At 46.5% G+C, this 20,453-nt stretch overlaps 1 protein-coding gene across 2 annotated transcripts in view; it reads right to left on the bottom strand.

The window, feature by feature from the left end:
* Positions 1 to 20,453, bottom strand: part of LOC144673098 (myosin-7-like) — a 93,496-nt gene that overhangs the window by 6,887 nt on the left and 66,156 nt on the right. For both annotated transcript variants that reach the window (XM_078535087.1, XM_078535088.1), the window contains 10 exons: positions 19,962 to 20,088; positions 19,334 to 19,452; positions 15,610 to 15,806; positions 11,076 to 11,425; positions 8,052 to 8,176; positions 5,343 to 5,458; positions 2,083 to 2,275; positions 1,652 to 1,855; positions 1,430 to 1,555; positions 587 to 757 (listed from right to left, as the gene is read on the bottom strand). In XM_078535087.1, coding sequence (XP_078391213.1) covers positions 587 to 757; positions 1,430 to 1,555; positions 1,652 to 1,855; positions 2,083 to 2,275; positions 5,343 to 5,458; positions 8,052 to 8,176; positions 11,076 to 11,425; positions 15,610 to 15,806; positions 19,334 to 19,452; positions 19,962 to 20,088 — 1,728 coding nt within the window. The remainder of the gene's footprint in view (positions 1 to 586; positions 758 to 1,429; positions 1,556 to 1,651; positions 1,856 to 2,082; positions 2,276 to 5,342; positions 5,459 to 8,051; positions 8,177 to 11,075; positions 11,426 to 15,609; positions 15,807 to 19,333; positions 19,453 to 19,961; positions 20,089 to 20,453) is intronic.

Here is a 20,453-nt window from a genome sequence, read left to right as displayed (position 1 = left end):
ACTATGTGAACACATTTTTTTGATCAACCTCAAAAGTTTATACAGCAAATGCTGGAAGTCAAATAAAAGAAAATGCGGGAAATGCTGGGCAGGTCAGGCTGCATCAATGGAGTGAGTGGAACAGTTAACATTTCAGGTCAATGTCTCTTCAATCAATTACTGACTTGAAACATTAATCCTGTTTCTCTCTCCACAGATGCTGGTTCTCCTGCTGAATGTTTCCAGCATTTGTGTTCTAGGAAGATGCTTAAATTCTTTAGTTTCTTTGAAAGCTGTAAGGAGAAGCTCGAATTCCCCCCAGAAACCAAGGGGAAGTCTTAGACTGGCCCTAGCATAGGTTTCACTCCCTCCTTTGATCCCTCCTAATCTAGACAGACTTGCCTGTCTCCTGCAGCCTTCAGCCTCCTAATATCCCAGTCCCACCTGCCAGCTACTGACTCCTGCTGGGATGCAATGGGAGACTTGCCTAGGAGTCTTTGGCCTCAGGACCTCACTCTAGGTGAGATGCTTCCTTGCACCCCCGCCCGAGCTCCAAGCATAACTTAGGCTGAACAAACACTGGCCCTCCTTTGCCAATGCAACTCACTCTGCTCTCCAGCTTCTGAATCTGTTTCTTGCCTCCTTTCAGTGCAATCTGTTCAGCTTCATTCAGTCGCAGCTGCAAATCTTTAGTTGTCTGTTCCATGTTCTTTTTCATCCTCTCCAGATGTGCACTGGTGTCCTGTTCCTTTTTCAGTTCCTCTGCCATCATTGCAGCCTAAAAACATTAAACCCAATGATCATAAACAGAATACCAATGATGGAAAAGTATTAATAATTCACAAATTGGAGTTCTCTGACTGTATGATTAATTGAAGTCACTTGCTAGGAACTAAGTCCTGGCTGTGTGCTGTCAGTGGCCAGGGTAAAGGCCCATTTTAAGCTGATTACAGCCTTACGCTCCCAATCACTCACCAGACTGTTGGAGAACTGCACACATTAGAAGACTGGTGGGGGAGAGGAGCCCATGCCATGAGAACCAGAAACTTGGGAGTGGGTAGCATCTAGGAGAGGTTACAACTCCACCTACCTGCAAATGCTTTCACACATCTTTATGTATATAGACATAGTAATGCAGACAAGAGGTTGAATTCAAACCTCTTTATGGCAAAGTGTCATCTTGAATCCAGTAAATCTAGTAACTTATGGCTGCTCCAGAGAGAAAAGAGCAGAGCTACCGTATTGTAAAATTGCAACTGTTTTTATTGCTTATCCCTGGTCTATAACATTTCACATGAGGCTCACTTTTCATTACCTTTCGAAGTGAGCAATCACTGGTGAATTGGGCAAGTGCTCTGAGTGCATCAAAACTGGGCAATGAGAGTTGGTACAGTCACTCACCTGGGCATTAAATAAATAGCATGTACATTTCCGAGGTATCTCGACTTACATCTGTTATTGCCTTCTTAGCTTTATCCTCTGCGTTTCGACATTCCTGCACTGCCTCTTCTACCTCAGTACTCAGAGAATTAATGTCGTTCTCCAGCTTCTTTTTCTGATTAATGAGACCTGTATTCTGAACAGATGCAAAAGAATATGATTTATCTTATCCTCATGCAGCAGGGACCTTTTACTATTTACAGTCATGTGTCCACTATCTTTCTGGGTGTACCTGTGAATGCAGCAGGTTCACACGTTCAGTTGCTTCCAGTAATTCCTGCTCAGCTAGTTTCCTGCCTCTCTCTGACTGTTCGAGAACTGCACGCAGCTCCTCAAGTTCCGCCAACAGCAGGTTGCTGTGCCGCTCAGCAGCTGCAATTTGTTCCTTGTAATCATCGTTCTGTCGAATGGTTTCATCAAGTTCCAGTTGGATGTCCTACATAAATTGCACTTTATTTTAGTGTCATTGATGTTTGAGGTTTCCCCGATTGAGAATTTTAAACAACAGGAACTAAATCATCCTACACATGGTAAAGTTAGAGTTGTAGCTAAAGCTTTTTTTCTACCATTTCACTGCCGTGCATCATGTATAATTGCTTTTGAAGCTGTGAATTTGTATCCTGATTTCTTTCTGTTCTACACTCACGCCCGCCCGTGACTGACCTTAAACTGAGCCTGGAGGTTTCGCAACATTTTCAGTGATTCAGCTGCCTGTCTGTTGGCGTGATTCAGCTGCAGTTCCATCTCATTCAGATCTCCCTCCATTTTCTTCTTCAACCTAATGGCTTCATTTCTGGCCTTTGCCTCAGCATCCAGTGCTGCCTGCATCAATTCCACGGTTCGCTGGTGGTTATGCCTGAATGAACATGGCAGATTTAAAATAAATAAACTGGTGTTTATATGACACTTTTTATATTTAACAAAAAAAAAATTCTTTAAAAAAAAGTGCAGTGATTTTGTTGTGGACCAAACACAGCAATTATCGAGCATCAGAGCCACACAGCAATAAAATGGATCACTAGGTTCATCTCATGGTGTTGGCTGAGAAAAGAATGTGATCACTTTCCTGATTCACCTTAACTTGGGCCACAGGCTCTTCACTGATCACCTTTATTATCTGACTATTATGACACAGTCGATGGTAGAAACTGAGTTGTTCAAATCCTAGAGGGAAACTTGAAACAACTGTCATCACCTGTTTTTGCAATTTGTAGGTTTCGTGATGTAGGCTTTGATTTCAGTAGTAACAAGACCACCGAGTCTCGAGAGGTTTTTTTATAAAACTAAATTAAACAATACAAAGATTGTAAACACATACATATGTCTACAAAATTACTACAATAACAACAAAAATCCCCTAATTAATCTGGCTCTCAGTTACACCCCGGTAAGGCAACAGTAAAAAGCACAGATTTAAAGAGACACCTGGCAGAGCATGCTCTGGACAGTCACATTAACAATGAGTTTCTTTTAGCTCTGGGTCCTTGCAGACAGACTTGAGGCTTGCAGGCTGGATGCTTTAGATCTTAGAATCTCTCCTTTTACAAACAGCCTTCTCTTCCTTTATACATATTTTTCTCTTTGAATGCAAATTCTCATTGTCACTAGGTTTTTTTTTTAATTTTAAATCTTCTAACAATAAAACCCTTTCATAAAACCCACTTTACTAGTAAGCTTTAAAAAAAATAAACACGTTGTTTCTGAGCTTCACCTGGTTAGCTGTAATATTTCACCCGCTCTTTTTAATGGTTTCTTTCAAAATGCAAAATGCCCCCTTTACACCTCATCTTTTATTTCCCTATGTTTATCTAATTACCATTTCAAACCTACTTCTCTCCTAAACATCAAAGCCTCTAGACCAGCTGGCTTTAATCCAATGAAGACACACACACACCACTGAACTCTATTTTAAAATAATTTCCAATAACATGATAGACATTATATCTTCTTGACACTGACGTTGGACTGAGTCATGTGGTTATGTTTATCAGCAGCCTTTAGTTTCCTTGAAACAATTGTTTTTACAACTGACTGGGGGATTCAGCAATGGTAATGTCATTGAATGTTGAGGGGGGATGGTCATTGTCTAGCTCTTGTGTAGCATGTATGTTGCTTGACAGCCTGTCTGGATATTGTTCAGGTCTGGTTGCATGCAAGTATGGACTGCTTCATTACCTGAATTGGACAGAATCATCAGCGAACATCCCCACTTCTGACCTTATGATGGAAGGAAGGTCATTGATGAAGCCGCTGAAGATGGTTGGGCCAAGGACACTATCCTGAGGAACTCCTGCAGTGATGTCCTGGAACTGAGATAACTGACCTCCAACAACCACAACCATCTTCCTTTGTGCTATGTGTGACTCCAAGCAGCGGAGAATTTTCTCCCTAATTCCTATTGACTCCAGTTTTGCTAGGGCTCCTTGATGCCACACTCGGTCAAATGCTATCTTGATGTCAAGGGCAGTCACTTTACCTCATGATGGAAGGTGTCCTCAGTGTGAAAATGGGGGACTTTGCACAAAGGACTGTGCTGTGGTCACTCTCACTAATACTGTCACGGACAGATGCATCTACAGCAGGTAAATTGGTGAGGATGAGGTCAAGTAGATTTTTCCCATGTGTTAATATTCTCACCACCTGCCACAAACCCAGTCTGGCGGATATGCCCTTCAGGATTCAGCCAGCTCAGTCAGTAGTGATGCTATCAAACCACATGGTGATGGACATTGTTTTCTGGGTGGGGGACTTCATTCTGCAGCCTTGCTACCTTCAGTGTTTCTTCCAAGTGGAGGAGCACTGATTCATCAGCTGAGGGGCAGTACGTATCTGTTGTTCAGTAGATGCTAATATGATAGCTACACCGACATCTTTGGGGGTTTTTTTATTCATTCATGGAGTGAGAGCATCGCTGGCTGGGCCAGCATTTATTGCCCATCCCTATTTGCCCTTGAGAAGGTGGTGGTGAGCTTGCTTCTTGCACCGCTGCAGTCCATGTGGTGTAGGTACACCCACAGTGCTGTTAGGGAGGAAGTTCCAGGATTTTGACCCAGTGACATGAAGGAACAGCGATATATTTCCAAATCGGGATGGTGAGTGGCTTGGAGGGGAACTTCCAGGTGGTGGTGTTCCCATGTGTCTGCTGCCCTTGTCCTTCTAGGTGGCAGTGGTTATGGGTTTGGAAGGTGCTGTCCAAGTAGCCTTGGTGAATTCCTGCAGTGCATCTTGTAGATGGTACACACTGCTGCTACTGTGTGTCGGTGGTGGAGGGAGTAAATGCTTAAGGTGGTGGATGGGGTGCCAATCAAGCAGATTGCTTTATCCTGGATGGTGTTGAGCTTTTTGAGTGTTGTGGGAGCTGCACTCATCCAGGCAAGTTGTGAGTATTCCATCACACTCCTGACTTGTGCCTTGTAGCTGGTGGACAGGCTTTGGGGAGTCAGGAGGTAAAATTGGATCATCCGCATGGCACTTTAACCAAATGTCTGCGAATACTGGCCTGCTCTCCTGCTAGGCTCCATCATTGTGAGGATTGAGATATTCCTGTTTGAAACAAAGGAGACTGTTGCATTGGTATAATACACATTTTCAACACTTGGAAGCAAATTGTTGATTACAGCAGAGCTCAGATCATAGGGACCAGTAGTCAATCAGGGACCTGGGACTAAGCAGGGGAATTGGGGGAGCTCAACTACCAGGTGAATGTGTGGAATGAACACTAACAGGAAGGGTAAATTGTGCTTGAGTTGTGTCCTGGAGGGAGGAGAGTATAGGTAAGGTAGCTGATTTCTGAGCTGGGGAAAGGTAGACATTTCTGATTAATATTTCTTAACTTTTGACTGACAGATCAATTTGCTTTAATTCTTAGAGTTCCAGAAGATGCATAGTGAAGAATAATATAGCAACAAAACCATTTAGCTCACCGTAGACTATCAATTTCCTCCTCCTTTTCTGCCAGTTTCCGTTCAATTTCAGCTTTGACCTGCGAGAGCTCGAGTTGGATCCTCAGAGTTTTACTTTCCTCATGTTCAAGCGCACCCTGAGCAAGAATGGAAAGTCTGTCAATCAAGGTTTCTCCTTACATACGAACAAGGAGCTGGAGAAGGCCATTCAGCCCCTCGAGCCTGCTCCACCATTTAATAAGACCATGGCTGGTCTGAAAGTAACCTGAAATCTGCATCCCACCCACCCCTGATAACCTATCACCCCCTTGCAAGAATCTATCCACCTCTGTCTTCTTCACGGTGACACTGTCAACTCTGGTTGCTCATTGGCCCAATTCACTGTGATCTTGAGGCAGAAGGTCCTTCTATAGTTCTATATCTTGAATTAATGTTTGGAAACATGGGATGTTTTTAGTCAGTCTTTAAACACTTGCACAGTAAGTTGACTTAAATCAAATTTGACCACACTAAGTTTTTGACCACACATCAAGGTTCTTGCTGTTCTTGAGTTTTGAAATTGATCTTCCTCAACTTTGAACAACTAAGGAAGGGGAGGAACTTTCAGAGCAGGAAATTTGAAATTTCACACCAGCAGAGCTTTCCCTATGATGCACTCTGAAGATAGTATTAGACTTACTGTGGGTGAGGGCTGGTTATCACTGAAAGGAAATCATAAATTATGCCCAGGAGCGAGTCTACCTCCACTTGACCAGGACTTTGAGCTGATTTTACAGCTGTTGACCATTAGCTGGCTCAGGGTGGGACTTCTGTCCCCAGCTGGGAGGATGTCCTGGTTCCAAGAGCTGCTGGCCAATCAAATGGCTGGAAGCTCCCCAGTCCCAGCAGCACCACCAGGAGTGGTGGTCATTGCTGGGACTGCAGTGACGATTGTTGATGATGCTAGATTAGAAGCTAACTGGGGAGGGTTTCGCTAGCACCAGTGTGGTAGACCCCATGAAGTGGGGGGTGGTGTGAGGCCACCATCGGAAGGGCAGGGGGAATAAGCGGGATTGGGGAGGACCACAAGGGTGGGGGCAGCCTCTGTTGGACCTCTCCTGCTACTGTTAAAATACAAGCAGGGATGGGAAGGGGGCTAGTAAAGGTCTCGATTGGCCCAATAGCGGGTGTGCCAACCATCATCTCTTCTGCCACTGGTAAAATACCAATGGAGCTGAGTAGGCAACAGGCTGCCCCCCACCCCCTTCCATGCCACCCAATTTTATACCGCCACACCCCTGTCCCCCCACTCCAGGGGGTGGGCGGAGGTGGTATAAAATTCCAGCCTAGGCAGAATTATAAAGTACTTTCATCACAGAAACACGCCATTCATCCCAACCTATATCCATATCACCATATCCTTCTGTGCCTTTCTCCCATATGTGTTTATCCAGCTTCCCCTCAAATACATCTGTACTGTTCACCTCAACCACTCCCTGTGGTAGCAAGTTCCACATTCTCATAACTCTCTGCATAAAGAAGTTTCTCCTGAATTCCCTATTGGATTTATTAGTGACCATCTTATAAATATGGTCCCTAGTTCTTCTCTCCCCCCCAAGTGAATCATCCTCTCTATGTCCACCCTATCAAACCCTTCATACTTTCAAAGAGCTCTATCAAGACAGCCTCAGCCTTCTCTTTTCCCTGTCGAAGGACCAGCACGTGGTGACAGAGAATGGAACAACTCCATTGAAAGATATTCTTTTAGACGAAGGAGCAGCAAGCGTGTTGGTGCAGTGTTTCTCTCCACAGATGCTGCCTGACCTGCTGAGCTTTACCAGTGTTTTTGTTCATGTGAGTGAGGGTCTCTGGGATGTACAGTCAGACCTGAGATCCTGTAACTTAATGATTCTAACTTTGTGTGGGTTGTGGAGAATCTGACAAGTGTGACATTTCCCCCACTTCAAAAATTTCTTGGATACAAATCCAGGGTAATATAAATTTAAATCTGCTTTTCAGAGGTTTGGTTTGACTAATCATGTCTCAGAATTTTACAAGAATGGAAGACTGATTATAATGAGTGGTAGAAGTGTCTGAAACACAGACACATTCAGGACAAGCAGCATCAGCTTCATTCCAGAAACCAGAACATTGTCAAACAAATTGTAACAAATCAATCTTTCATCACAAGATAGTGCCTTACACAATCATAAGCAGGAGAATTGGCTCTTGTTTCTCACAACTGACCAATCTGTTTACATATTGCTCCCAAAGTCTATAGCTATGTGATTTGGGGCTAGGGTGATTTAGTGATATGTGTAAAGCAGCTCCTCTGCTCCTTTCTCTAGACCTCTTTGCACTTCAGTTGCATATAGGAGCCTCCAATTTACAATTTCAAGTTGTCTAACATCTTCATTGTTTTTCTCTCTCTTGGTCTACATCCCTCTAATTTTCACTCAATCGCCTCCTTCAACAGGTTCTTATGCTTTAGAATATGGCTAATCCAACCTTGTCTTTTCTGATGATATTCACAAACGATCGTTCCTCTTCCACCATCTCGAGAACATCTTCATTGCTCTTGTGCTCTCTCTAACTGACTCACTCCATCCTTCCCCAGGACCACATTTCACAACTTTTTAGTCTTTGGATGTTCACTTTTCTCAAGGTCCATGTTTCAGCCCTGTACCAGACAAGATGAACTCCAGATATTTTTCCTTTCATTTGTATTCTCTAGCTCTCACTCGGACCTACCTCAGCCTCCGCCAATGCTCCCTGCACCTCGCTCTTCTCCTGCTCCAGGCACTTTTTCACTTTCTCCAGCTCGTGGATGGTTTTGCTGCCTTCACTGATCTGGTCGGTCAGGTCTGTGATCTCATCTGTCACCAGAAGAAACAGAATTTAAGTTACCACCTCAGAGACCTGAGCGCGCGATCCAACACTCCAAGTGACACACCACTGAAGGAGTGCTGTAGTGTCAGAGGCACAGTACTGAGGGTGCATCATACTATCCAAGGGGAAGCACTGAGGGCGTGCTGCACTATCATCTCCGAAAATACAGCTCTCCCTCAGTACTGACCCTCTGACAGTGCAGCACTCCCTGAGCACTGACCCACCGACAGTGCAGCGCTCCGTCAGCACTGACCCACCGACAGTGCAGCACTCCCTCAGCACTGACCCTCCGACAGTGCAGCGCTCCCTCAGCACTGACCCTCCGACAGTGCAGCGCTCCCTCAGCACTGACCCACCGACAGTGCAGCGCTCCCTCAGCACTGACCCACCGACAGTGCAGCGCTCCCTCAGCACTGACCCACCGACAGTGCAGCGCTCCCTCAGTACTGACCCACCGACAGTGCAGCGCTCCCTCAGTACTGACCCACCGACAGTGCAGCGCTCCCTCAGTACTGACCCACCGACAGTGCAGCGCTCCCTCAGTACTGACCCTCTGACAGTGCAGCACTCCCTCAGTACTGACCCACCGACAGTGCAGCACTCCCTCAGTACTGACCCACCGACAGTGCAGCGCTCCCTCAGTGCTGACCCACTGACAGTGCAGCGCTCCCTCAGCACTGACCCTCTGACATTGTGGCACTCCCTCAGTACTAACCCACTGACCAAACACTCTAGAAACACATTTCTCAAGAGAAAAACTATAGAAATGATCCCTGAGAGAACAGCACAGCGCACCCTCAGGACGACTGAGTGTCGCACAATGCCCATCTGTGTAAATTATTTCATAAATACAAGAACTAACTTGAACTAAATTTTGCTTCTCGAAAAGGGAACATACAGATGAAAGAATAACAATTGTTTATGGCCAATCACTGCTTCAACAATGGTAAGTTTATAGTAAACATATTATTAAAAAATCTTCTATCTGTTTACACTTCCTGTCTACAGAGCATTGCTTCCTGTTGCAGTCACAATTTTGTATCTACTTTTCCATTATACATTCCCATATCCACGGTAAAATGACAAGCTCAATGTAACTGTCATGCTGTCATCACAGGCTTTTATCACAGGCATTGCACAGAAAATTCTCTGCCCCCACTGGTGTCGAATACCACAGGACCCAAAGACTCCACTTGCTCCCCACATGCACATTGCCATGGTGGAAGGGTGAATGCAGTATTGTGCTCGGTATGTCTGAGCTACAGTAGGTATGTAGCAGGTGAGGCAGTGTTTGATGGGGACATAGAGGGAGCTTTACTCTGTATCTAACCCCGTGCTGTACCTGTCGTGGGAGTGTTTGATGGGGACAGTGTAGAGGGAGCTTTACTCTGTATCTAACCCCGCGCTGTACCTGTCCTGGGAGTGTTTGATGGGGACAGTGTAGAGGGAGCTTTACTCTGTATCTAACCCCGTGCTGTACCTGTCCTGGGAGTGTTTGATGGGGACAGTGTAGAGGGAGCTTTACTCTGTATCTAACCCCGTGCTGTACCTGTCCTGGGAGTGTTTGATGGGGACAGTGTAGAGGGAGCTTTACTCTGTATCTAACCCCGTGCTGTACCTGTCCTGGGAGTGTTTGATGGGGACAGTGTAGAGGGAGCTTTACTCTGTATCTAACCCCGCGCTGTACCTGTCCTGGGAGTGTTTGATGGGGACAGTGTAGAGGGAGCTTTACTCTGTATCTAACCCCGTGCTGTACCTGTCCTGGGAGTGTTTGATGGGGACAGTGTAGAGGGAGCTTTACTCTGTATCTAACCCCGTGCTGTACCTGTCCTGGGAGTGTTTGATGGGGACAGTGTAGAGGGAGCTTTACTCTGTATCTAACCCCGTGCTGTACCTGTCCTGGGAGTGTTTGATGGGGACAGTGTAGAGGGAGCTTTACTCTGTATCTAACCCCGTGCTGTACCTGTCCTGGGAGTGTTTGATGGGGACAGTGTAGAGGGAGCTTTACTCTGTATCTAACCCCGCGCTGTACCTGTCCTGGGAGTGTTTGATGGGGACAGTGTAGAGGGAGCTTTACTCTGTATCTAACCCCGTGCTGTACCTGTCCTGGGAGTGTTTGATGGGGACAGTGTAGAGGGAGCTTTACTCTGTATCTAACCCCGCGCTGTACCTGTCTTGGGAGTGTTTGATGGGGACAGTGTAGAGGGAGCTTTACTCTGTATCTAACCCCGTGCTGTACCTGTCCTGGGAGTGTTTGATGGGGACAGTGTAGAGGGAGCTTTACTCTGTATCTAACCCCGCGCTGTACCTGTCCTGGGAGTGTTTGATGGGGACAGTGTAGAGGGAGCTTTACTCTGTATCTAACCCCGTGCTGTACCTGTCCTGGGAGTGTTTGATGGGGACAGTGTAGAGGGAGCTTTACTCTGTATCTAACCCCGTGCTGTACCTGTCCTGGGAGTGTTTGATGGGGACAGTGTAGAGGGAGCTTTACTCTGTATCTAACCCCGTGCTGTACCTGTCCTGGGAGTGTTTGATGGGGACAGTGTAGAGGGAGCTTTACTCTGTATCTAACCCCGTGCTGTACCTGTCCTGGGAGTGTTTGATGGGGACAGTGTAGAGGGAGCTTTACTCTGTATCTAACCCCGCGCTGTACCTGTCCTGGGAGTGTTTGATGGGGACAGTGTAGAGGGAGCTTTACTCTGTATCTAACCCCGTGCTGTACCTGTCCTGGGAGTGTTTGATGGGGACAGTGTAGAGGGAGCTTTACTCTGTATCTAACCCCGTGCTGTAGCTGTCCTGGGAGTGTTTGATGGGGACAGTGTAGAGGGAGCTTTACTCTGTATCTAACCCCGCGCTGTACCTGTCCTACGCTGAACTTCAGTTTACCTTGAAGGTTCTTGTTCTCTCGTTTGAGAGTCTCCAGTTGGTCTAATGACTCTTCATAGGCATTCTTCAGTTTAAAAAGCTCGGTGCTCAGACTACGAGCTTCCTTCTGCGATGCCTCCAGCTCAGCCTGAGCCTCCTCGAACTTCTGCTTCCAGTCAGCGATTGTCTTGTCGAAGTTGCGTTGCTTTTTGTCAAAAGCGAGGGCGGCTGAATTTGCTCTCTCCAGGTCAATGGTCAAATCCTCGATTTCTGTCTGCAGACGATGCTTTGTCTTGTCCAGGGAGGAGCACTTGGCATTCACTGCTTCCACTGCCTCCTCTGCTTCTTGGAGACGGATCGCCAACTTTTTCCTATTACCAGAAAATCAGGCAAATTTGGTTAGTTCCTGTTGCTTATTAAGGGGACACATCATCTACACTGTCCCCATCAAACTGTCCCAGGACAGGTACAGCACGGGGTTAGATACAGAATAAAGCTCTCCCTACACTGTCCCCATCAAACACTCCCAGGACAGGTACAGCACGGGGTTAGATACAGAGTAAATCTCCCTCTACACTGTCCCCATCAAACACTCCCAGGACAGGTACAGCACGGGGTTAGATACAGAGTAAAGCTCCCTCTACACTGTCCCCATCAAACACTCCCAGGACAGGTACAGCACGGGGTTAGATACAGAGTAAAGCTCCCTCTACACTGTCCCCATCAAACACTCCCAGGACAGGTACAGCACGGGGTTAGATACAGAGTAAAGCTTCCTCTGCACTGTCCCCAACAAACACTCCCAGGACAGGTACAGCACGGGCTTAGGAACAGAGTAATGCTCCCTCTACACTGTCTCTACATTTTGAGGTTTAGTCTCTGCTGGGAGGTGCAGTCACAGAGTGTAATGGTCAGATCATTTTAACTCTTACACTTTTAACAGGTCCAAAGAAAGCCTCAGATTTTGTTGATTTCAGCTCCTATGGTATGACATTAAGAATAGAAAAATAAATCTACTCAAACAGCATAAATAGCATTGTTATTGGGGAAAGTGCAGAGGTGGTTTAATAGAATAATAACCAGGATGAGGGACTTCAGTTATGTAGAGTGACTATGGAAGCTGGGACTATTTTCCTTCGGGCTTAGAAGGTTAAGACTAGATTTGATCAAGATGATCAAAATCAGGGTGGGTTGGAGGAGTAAACAAGGAGACTGTTTCCAGTGGTAGGAGGGTTAGTAACCAGAGGACACAGATTTAAGATGGTTCACAAAAGAACCAGGCAGGAGGGGATCAGAATGCTGCCGAAGTAGCCTTCGTGAATTCCTGCAGTGCATCTTGTAGATGGTGTACACTGCTGCTACTGTGCGTCGGTGGTGGAGGAGTGAATGTTGAAGGTGGTGAATGTGGTGCCAATCAAGCGGGCTGCTTTGTCCTGGATGGTGCCAAGCTTCTCGAGTGTTGTGGGAGCTGCACTCATCCAGGCAAGTGATGAGTATTCCATCACACTCCTGACTTGTGCCTTGCAGATGGTGGACAGGCTTTGGGGAGTCAGGAGGTGAGTTACTCGTCACAGGATTCCTAGCCTCTGACCTGCTCTTGTAGCCGCAGTATTTATATGGCTGGTCCAGTTCAGTTTCTGGTCAATGGTAACCCCAGGATATTGATAGTGGGGGATTCAGCAATGGTAATGCCATTGATTGTCAAGGGGCAGATGGTTAGATTCTTTCTTGTTGGAGATGGTCATTGCCTGGCACTTGTGTGGCACGAATGTTACTTGCCACTTGTCAGTCCTAGCCTGGATATTGTCCAAGTCTTGCTACATATGGACATGGACTGTTTCAGTATCTGAGGAGTTGCAAATGGTGCTGAACATTGTGCAATCATCAGTGAACATTCCCATTTCTGACCTTATGATGGAAGGAAGGTCATTGATGAAGCAGCTGAAGATGGTTGGGCTGAGGACACTACCCTGAGGAACTCCTGCAGTGATGTCCTGGAGCTGAGATGATTGATCTCCAACAACCACAACCATCTTCCTTTGTGCTAGGTATGACTCCAACCAGCGGAGAGTTTTCCCCCGATTCCCATTGACTCCAGTTTTGCTAGTGCTCCTTGATGCCACACTCGGTCAAATGCTGCCTTGATGTCAAGGTCAGTCACTCTCACCTCACCTCGGGAGTTCAGCTCTTTTGTCCATGTTTGAACCAAGGCTGTGTTGAGGTCAGGAGCTGAGTGGCCCTGGTGGAAGCCAAACTGGGTGTCAGTGAGCAGGTTATTGCTAAGCAAGTGCCGCTTGATAGCACTTTTGATGACCCCTTCCATCACTTTACTGATGGGGTGGTAATTGGCCGGGTTGGATTTGTCCTGCTTTTTGTGTACAGGACACACCTGGGTAATTTTCCACATAGCCGGGTAGATGCCAGTGTTGTAGCTGTACTGGAACAGCTTGACTAGGGGCGCGGCAAGTTCTGGAACACAAGGCTTCAGTGCTATTGCCGGAATATTGTCAGGGCCCATAGCCTTTGCAGTATCCAGTGCCTTCAACCGTTTCTTGATATCACGTGGAGTGAATTGAATTGGCTGAAGACTGGCATCTGTGATGCTGGGGACCTCCGGAGGAGGCCGAGGTGGATCATCCACTCGGCGCTGAAGATTGTTGCAAATGCTTCAGCCTTACCTTTTGCACTATGTGCTGGACTCCCCCATCATTGAGGATGGGGATATATGTGGAGCCTCCTCCTCCAGTTAGTTGTTTAATTGTCCATCACCATTCATGACTGGATGTGGCAGGACTGCAGAGCTTAAATCTGATCTGTTGGTTGTGGAATCGCTTAGCTTCCCTTGTTATAGCTTCACCAGGTTGACACCTTATTTTTAGGTATGTCTGGTGCTGCTCCTGGCATGTCCTCCTGCACCCTTCATTGAACCAGTGTTAATCCCCTGGCTTGATGGTAATGGTAGAGTGGGGGATATGCCGGGCCATGAGGTTACAGATTGTGTTTGAGTACAATTCTGCTGCTGCTGATGGCTCACAGCGCCTCATGGATGCCCAGTCTTGAGTTGCCAAATCTGTTTGAAAACTATCCCATTTAGCACTGTGGTAGTGCCACATAACACGATGGAGGGTATCCCCAAAGTGAAGACAGGACTTTGTCTCCACAATGACTGTGTGGTGGTCACTCCTACCGATACTGTCATGAACAGATGCGTCTGCAGCAGGCAGGTTGGTGAGGATGAGGTCAAGTATGTTTTTCCCTCTTGTTGGTTCCCTCATCACCTGCTGCAGACCCAGTCTAGCAGCTATGTCATTTAGGACTCGGCCAGCTCGGTCAGTGGTGGTGCTACCGAGCCACTCTTAGTGATGGACATTGGAGTCCTCCATCCAGAGTGCATTCTGTGCCATTGCCACCCTCAGTGCTTCCTCCAAGTGGTGTTCAACATGGAGAAGCACTGATTCATCAGCTGAGTGCTGATTGGGGTGTTAGTGGTGGTGGGGGTTGTGGTAATCAGCAGGAGGTTTCCTTGCCCATGTTTGATCTGATGCCATGAGACTTCATGGGGTCCGGAGTTGATGTTGAGGACTCCCAGGGCAACTCCCTCCTGACTGTATGCCACTGTGCCGCCACCTCTGCTGGGTCTGTCCAGGCCAGTGAGACAGGACATACCCAGGGATGGTGATGGTGGTGTCTGGGACATTATCTGTAAGGTATGATTCCGTGAGGATGACTATGTCAGGCAGTTGCTTGACTAGTTTGTGAGACAGCTCTCCCAATTTTGGCACTGGCCCCCAGATGTTAGTAAGGAGGATTTTACAGGGTCGACAGGGCTGAGTTTGCCGTTGTCGTTTCCGGTGCCTCGGTCGATGCCGGGTGGTCTGTCCAGTTTCATTCCTTTTTTTACTTTCTAGCAGTTTGATACAACTGAGTGTCCTGCTGGACCATTTCAGAGGGCATGTGAATCAACCACATTCCTGTGGGTCTAGAGTCACATGTAGGCCAGACCAGGTAAGGACGGCAGATTTTTTCCCTAAAGGACATTAATGAGCCAGTTGGGTTTTTACAACAATTGACAATAGTTTCGTGGTCACCATCACTGAGACTAGCTTTTAAATTCAGTTAATAAATCTGGAATTACATTCCACCAGCTGTTGTGGTGAGATTTGAACCTGTGCCCCCAAATCATTAAGATAAAAGCAAAAAACTGCGGATGATGGAAATCTGGAACAAAAACAAAAATACAAAAATAGCTGGAAAAACTCAGCAGGTCTGACAGCATCTGCGGAGAGGAACACAGTTAACGTTTCGAGTCCGTATGACTCTTCAGCAGAACTGTTAAAGACTCATTCGGACTCGAAACGTTAACTGTTCCTCTCCGCAGATGCTGTCAGACCTGCTGAGTTTTTCCAGCTATTTTTGTATTTTTGTTTTTGTCCCCAAATCGTTAGCCTGGGCCTCTGGATTACTCGAGAGGTTATTGTAACAGCTGGAGCTCAGCGAGAAGGATCAGTGATCTCATGTGTTTCTGATCAATGCTATAGATTGTCACCATATTTACTTTGCCTCTTCCAGTTCCTCTGTTCTCTGGATTGCATCAGTTTCATATTTGTTACGCCATTGGGCCACTTCAGCATTGGCCTTGGACAGTGCCCTCTGTAGTTCTGCCTTTGCCTCCTGTTCCTCCTCGTACTGTTCTCTCAGAAGGTCACAATCATGTCGGGAAGCGTGCAGAGCATGAGCCAGAGCATTCTTGGACTTTGATAGAAGCACAAACAAAATTAAACATCATGGGCTGTGCTACAGTTTGTGCTTATCCAGCACACCGTGACTTATCCAGACTGATGTGGCCTTGAGATCAAATGGAGTGTAAGCCAATCAGCTCTCTTGTGACTTCATGCGAATGTCACTATTCAACTGGTACTAAGTCTTAAAGATCAGGAAGATTCTAGACTGAGGGCCAAGTCCAATTTGATCAGATGCTTCAACTGTGAACGATTACAGCTTGTGACAACAGCCATTGACCAGAGTTCCTGGCCCTAATCACTACCCTCTGATTCACAGCTGATGTGAGGCTGTGTAAATTGTTAATGAGGATAGAATGGATCAGTCACCTCAGAGTCAACACATGAAGCTCATTGTACAGGAGCCCTTACAAATTGTTGCTACTTAGTGAAGATTACAAAAGTCTGCCGGCCTCTGGAACTTTGCACTGGCAGCAAGTGTTGTCTCCAGACAATGAGGGGGAAGTTGAAGTGATCTCAAAGAGGCCAAACATCTCCTTTTACATAACACTGCACTTCCAAACTGCCAATTGCTCACTCTTTGATCAGCCATTCACCAGGATCTTCCAGTGGTCAGTCAATCTGCTCAACCACTTCCTCACCTTCACCCTTCTTCCCAGTAAAGCCTCTAATCTCCTCTATTCTGGTCACTCCCCTATACCGTCCTCATCCATCGCTCCCTTATGTCAAAGGGCCACAAACTTGAGCGAACTTGATGGAAAATTTGTTCACTAATCTCCCACACAGGAGATTAGTAAACAAAATTAGTTCACATGGGATTGGGGGTAATATACTGGTTTGGATTGAGAATTGCTTAACAGACAGAAAACGGAATAGGAATAAATGGACCATTCTCAGGATGACATGCTGTTACTAGTGGAGTACAAGTATCAGTGCTGGGGGCACAGCTGTCCACAATCTTTATGAATTATTTGGGTGTGGGGACCAATTGTAATATTTGCAAGTTTGTTGATGACACAGAACTAGGTGGGAATGTGAGGTGGATGTATGGAGGCTTCAAGCAGACTTGGACAGGCTAAGTGAATGGGTAAGAACATGGCAGATGGAATATAATGTGAATCAATGTGAAGCTATCCACTTCTGTAGAAAAAACAGAAATGCTGAGTATTTCTTAAATAGTGAGAGGTTGGGAAGTGTTGATGTCCAAAGGGACCTGGGTGTCCTTGTTCATGTGTCACTAAAAGCTAGCATGCAGGTGCAGCAAGCAATTAGGAAGGCAAATGGTATGTTGGGCTTCATCGCAAAGGGATTTGAGTTCAGGAGTAAAGATGCCTTGCTGCAATTGTATAGAGCCTTGGTGAGACTGCATCTGGAGTATTGTGTACAGTTCTGGTGTCCTTATCTAAAGAAAGATAAACTTGCAATGGAGGTTTACCAGTCTGATCCCTGAGATGGCGGGATTGTTTTATGAGGAGAGATTGAGGAAACTGGGCCTGTATTCTCTAGAGTTTCAAAGAATTAGAGGTGATCTCATTGAAACTTAACAAATTCTTACAGGGTGTGACAGGGTAGATATGGATAGGATGTATCCCCTGGTTGGTGAGTCTAGAATCAGGGGACACAGTCTCAGAATAAGGGGCAGGTCATTGAAGACTGAGGAATTTCTTCACTCAGCGGGTGGTGAATCTTTGGAATTCTCTACCCCAGAGGGCTATGGAAGCTCAATCATTGAGCATGTTCAAGACAGAAATCCATAGATTTCTGGAGACTCATGATATCCAGGGATATGGGGATCATGTGGGAAAATGGCAGTGAGGTAGATGATCAGCCATGGTCTAACTGGTGGAGCCAGCTCGATGGGCTGAAAGGCCTACTCCTCCTATGTTCCTAGCATTCATCGTTAGATCTGGCTGGAACAAAACGAGTTCCATTAGCCATGCTGTGCTCTCCCAAACCACTCACTGTATCAGGATCAACCTAAAGATTAAAAGTACCCCACTTCCTTTAGCCCCTCTCCCCCAACTCCTCCATCTTACCTTCAACAAGCTCATGGATTTCTTGGTCACTATGATTGAGACCATCCATTCCTCTGCCTCTGCCACTTTCCTCACTTCCCTTTACCCAGCCTGCCAAACTACCCAAAAGGTACCCCCTGGACACCAGCCTAGAACCCACATCTGTCTCACCTTATGGCCCCTTTGTGCTTCTCTTATCCATTAAACCTGCCTCCTGCTCTCTCGACCACATTCTCACTAAACTGCAGACCTAGGGAAGAATTTTATGTCCCGGCCATGGTGGGGGTGGGGCTGGAAAGTGCAGTGAGCTGTTCATAAGTCCGTTGACTTTGGTGGGACTGGGAAATCCCACCGGCGGGAGAAGATGTAAAATTCTGCCCCTAGTTTTTGTTCCTGGTCTCCATGTTAGCTAAACAACGTATGGATTTTCCCTTCATATCAAAGCCAAAGTCATAATTACTGAACTCTTTTTTATAAAAAAAACACCTCAAAGTACTTGCAGAATACCACCCTATCTCCAACCTTTGACCTGGTTGACCACACCATCCTCCCCCAGCGCCTCTCTGCTGTGGTCCAGCTGGGTGTGAGTGCTCTCACCTGCTTCCGTTCTTATCTACCCAACCATTACCAGAGAATCACCTGCAATGGTTTCTCTCCCTGCCCCCGCACCGTTACCTCTGCTATCCCCAAGGATCGATTCTTGGCCCCTCCTATTTCTCATCTACCTGCTGCCCCTCGGTGACATCATCCAAAAGCACAGCATTAGTTTTCACGTGTACACTGACAACACCCAGCTCTACCTCACCACCACCACCTCTCTTGACTCCTCCACTGTCTCCAAATTATCAGACTGTTTGTCCAACATCCCGTGCTGGATAAGCAGAAATTTTCTCATTTAAATACAGCCAAAGCCATTGTCTTTGGTTTCACCATGAACTTAATTCCCCAGCTACCAATTGCACCCCTCTCCCTAGTCACAGTCTGAGGCTAAACCAGACTCTTTTCAAGATTAGTTTCCTAGTTGGTCTCCAACTGAGCTCTGACCCCACTTCCTCACCATCATTAAGACCACCCACTTCTAATTCTGTAATAACGTCATCTCAGTTCATCCCCAAGTCCCATTTCCCAATCATCCCTGTGCACACTGTCCTACTTTAGCTCTTGGCTAAGCAAGGCCTTCATTCTTATTTTCAAATCTATCTCTGTAATCTCCTCCAGCCTCACAACATTCCTAAACTCTCGGTCCCTCTGCCCTCTTGTCCATCCCCTAATCTATTTACTCCTCCAGTAGTGGGCCATGTGTTCAGCTGCCTAGGCCCTAAGTCTGAACCCTCTGCCTAAACCTTCCTATCTCACATTCCTCCTTTAAGGCTCGTCTTAAAACCAACTTCTTTGACCAAGCTTTTAGCCATCAGCCCTTGTCTGTAGCCCAGTGTCCATTTTCTCTGACTGTGCTCCTCTGAAGTGCCTCGTGACCTTTCTCTATGGTAGATTTCTGAAGTAAAGAGGTGATGAAGTTACTCACTTTGGTCTCTTCCTCCATCTGTCTCCTCAACTCATCGATACTTTGTGTGAAGGATACCTTTCCACGGCTTAGCTGGTTAATGAGAGCTTCCTTTTCTTCCATTTGTCTGCTGAACTCCCCTGATGGTTATCAAGGAACAATCTTAGAAACCCTTAAACACACAATAAATCAGCTGGCTAAATTTCCCCCTTACTCTTTCTGGCCTTTCCTGATGACACCATCTTTTGCTGGGATATTGGGATATGTTGCATTAAGTGTTGTCAAGTCTTTGGTATCTCCACAGGTCAATACTTTGCACTTCACTGAAGGTGGGATCCCATCTTTTACTTGATGTTACAGGGGTAGAGTAGGAGCAGCCATGTGAAAATTCATCACTACACCCCCTTCTTGAACCTCCCTGGCACCTGCTGTGTCAGGAGCCCTTGTTTTAACCGGTGGTGTGGGTGGTGGTAAGCAGTTAAAACCACCAGGCAGGGAACTTGCTCCTCAGGCCCTGTTCACCCCTCCAGTCCCATGTGTCCCCCATGATGCAAACATAAGAGATACAGGGCAGAGTCCTGTCTCACCGTCTACCCCACCCGCTTCACTCTCACTCCCCAGCCCCTCTCCCCCCGGCCCAGTTCCTTACCGTTTTGACTCTGCAGCTTTGCTTTGTGAGAAGCCAGATCTGCCACTTGACGCTGAAGTTCTCCAACTTTGGTATTCGCTTCATTCAACTGATCTTCATAAGTTCTGCACATCTTCTCTGAACTGGCCTGAAACATCAAAAACACTGAACTCACTTGTTTATTCTTCAGACTTTTATCAGACCACTTAAGGGACAAAGATCTTTTCAGGAAGGATATCCCTATAACTCTGCAAATTTATTTCCATCAAATACCTACTTCATCTCCATTTGAAATCAATGGTCATCTCTGCTTCCACCACCTGCGTGGGCAGCGAGTTTCAGGCCATTACCACTCGCTGCGTAAAAGATCTCTTCCTCACATCGCCCCTGCACCTCTTGCCCAAAACCTTCAATCTGTGTCCCCTAGTCACTACCATCAGCCAATGGGAACAGCTTTTCTTTGTCTACCTTATCCAAAGCTGTCATCATCTTGTCCACTTTGATCAAATCTCG

This window comes from Cetorhinus maximus, unplaced genomic scaffold (assembly GCF_964194155.1).
Source record: "Cetorhinus maximus unplaced genomic scaffold, sCetMax3.hap1.1 HAP1_SCAFFOLD_264, whole genome shotgun sequence".
Classification (NCBI taxonomy): Eukaryota; Metazoa; Chordata; class Chondrichthyes; order Lamniformes; family Cetorhinidae; genus Cetorhinus; species Cetorhinus maximus.
Note: the sequence above shows the minus strand (reverse complement) of the source record. Positions and strands in the feature narration are given on the sequence as shown.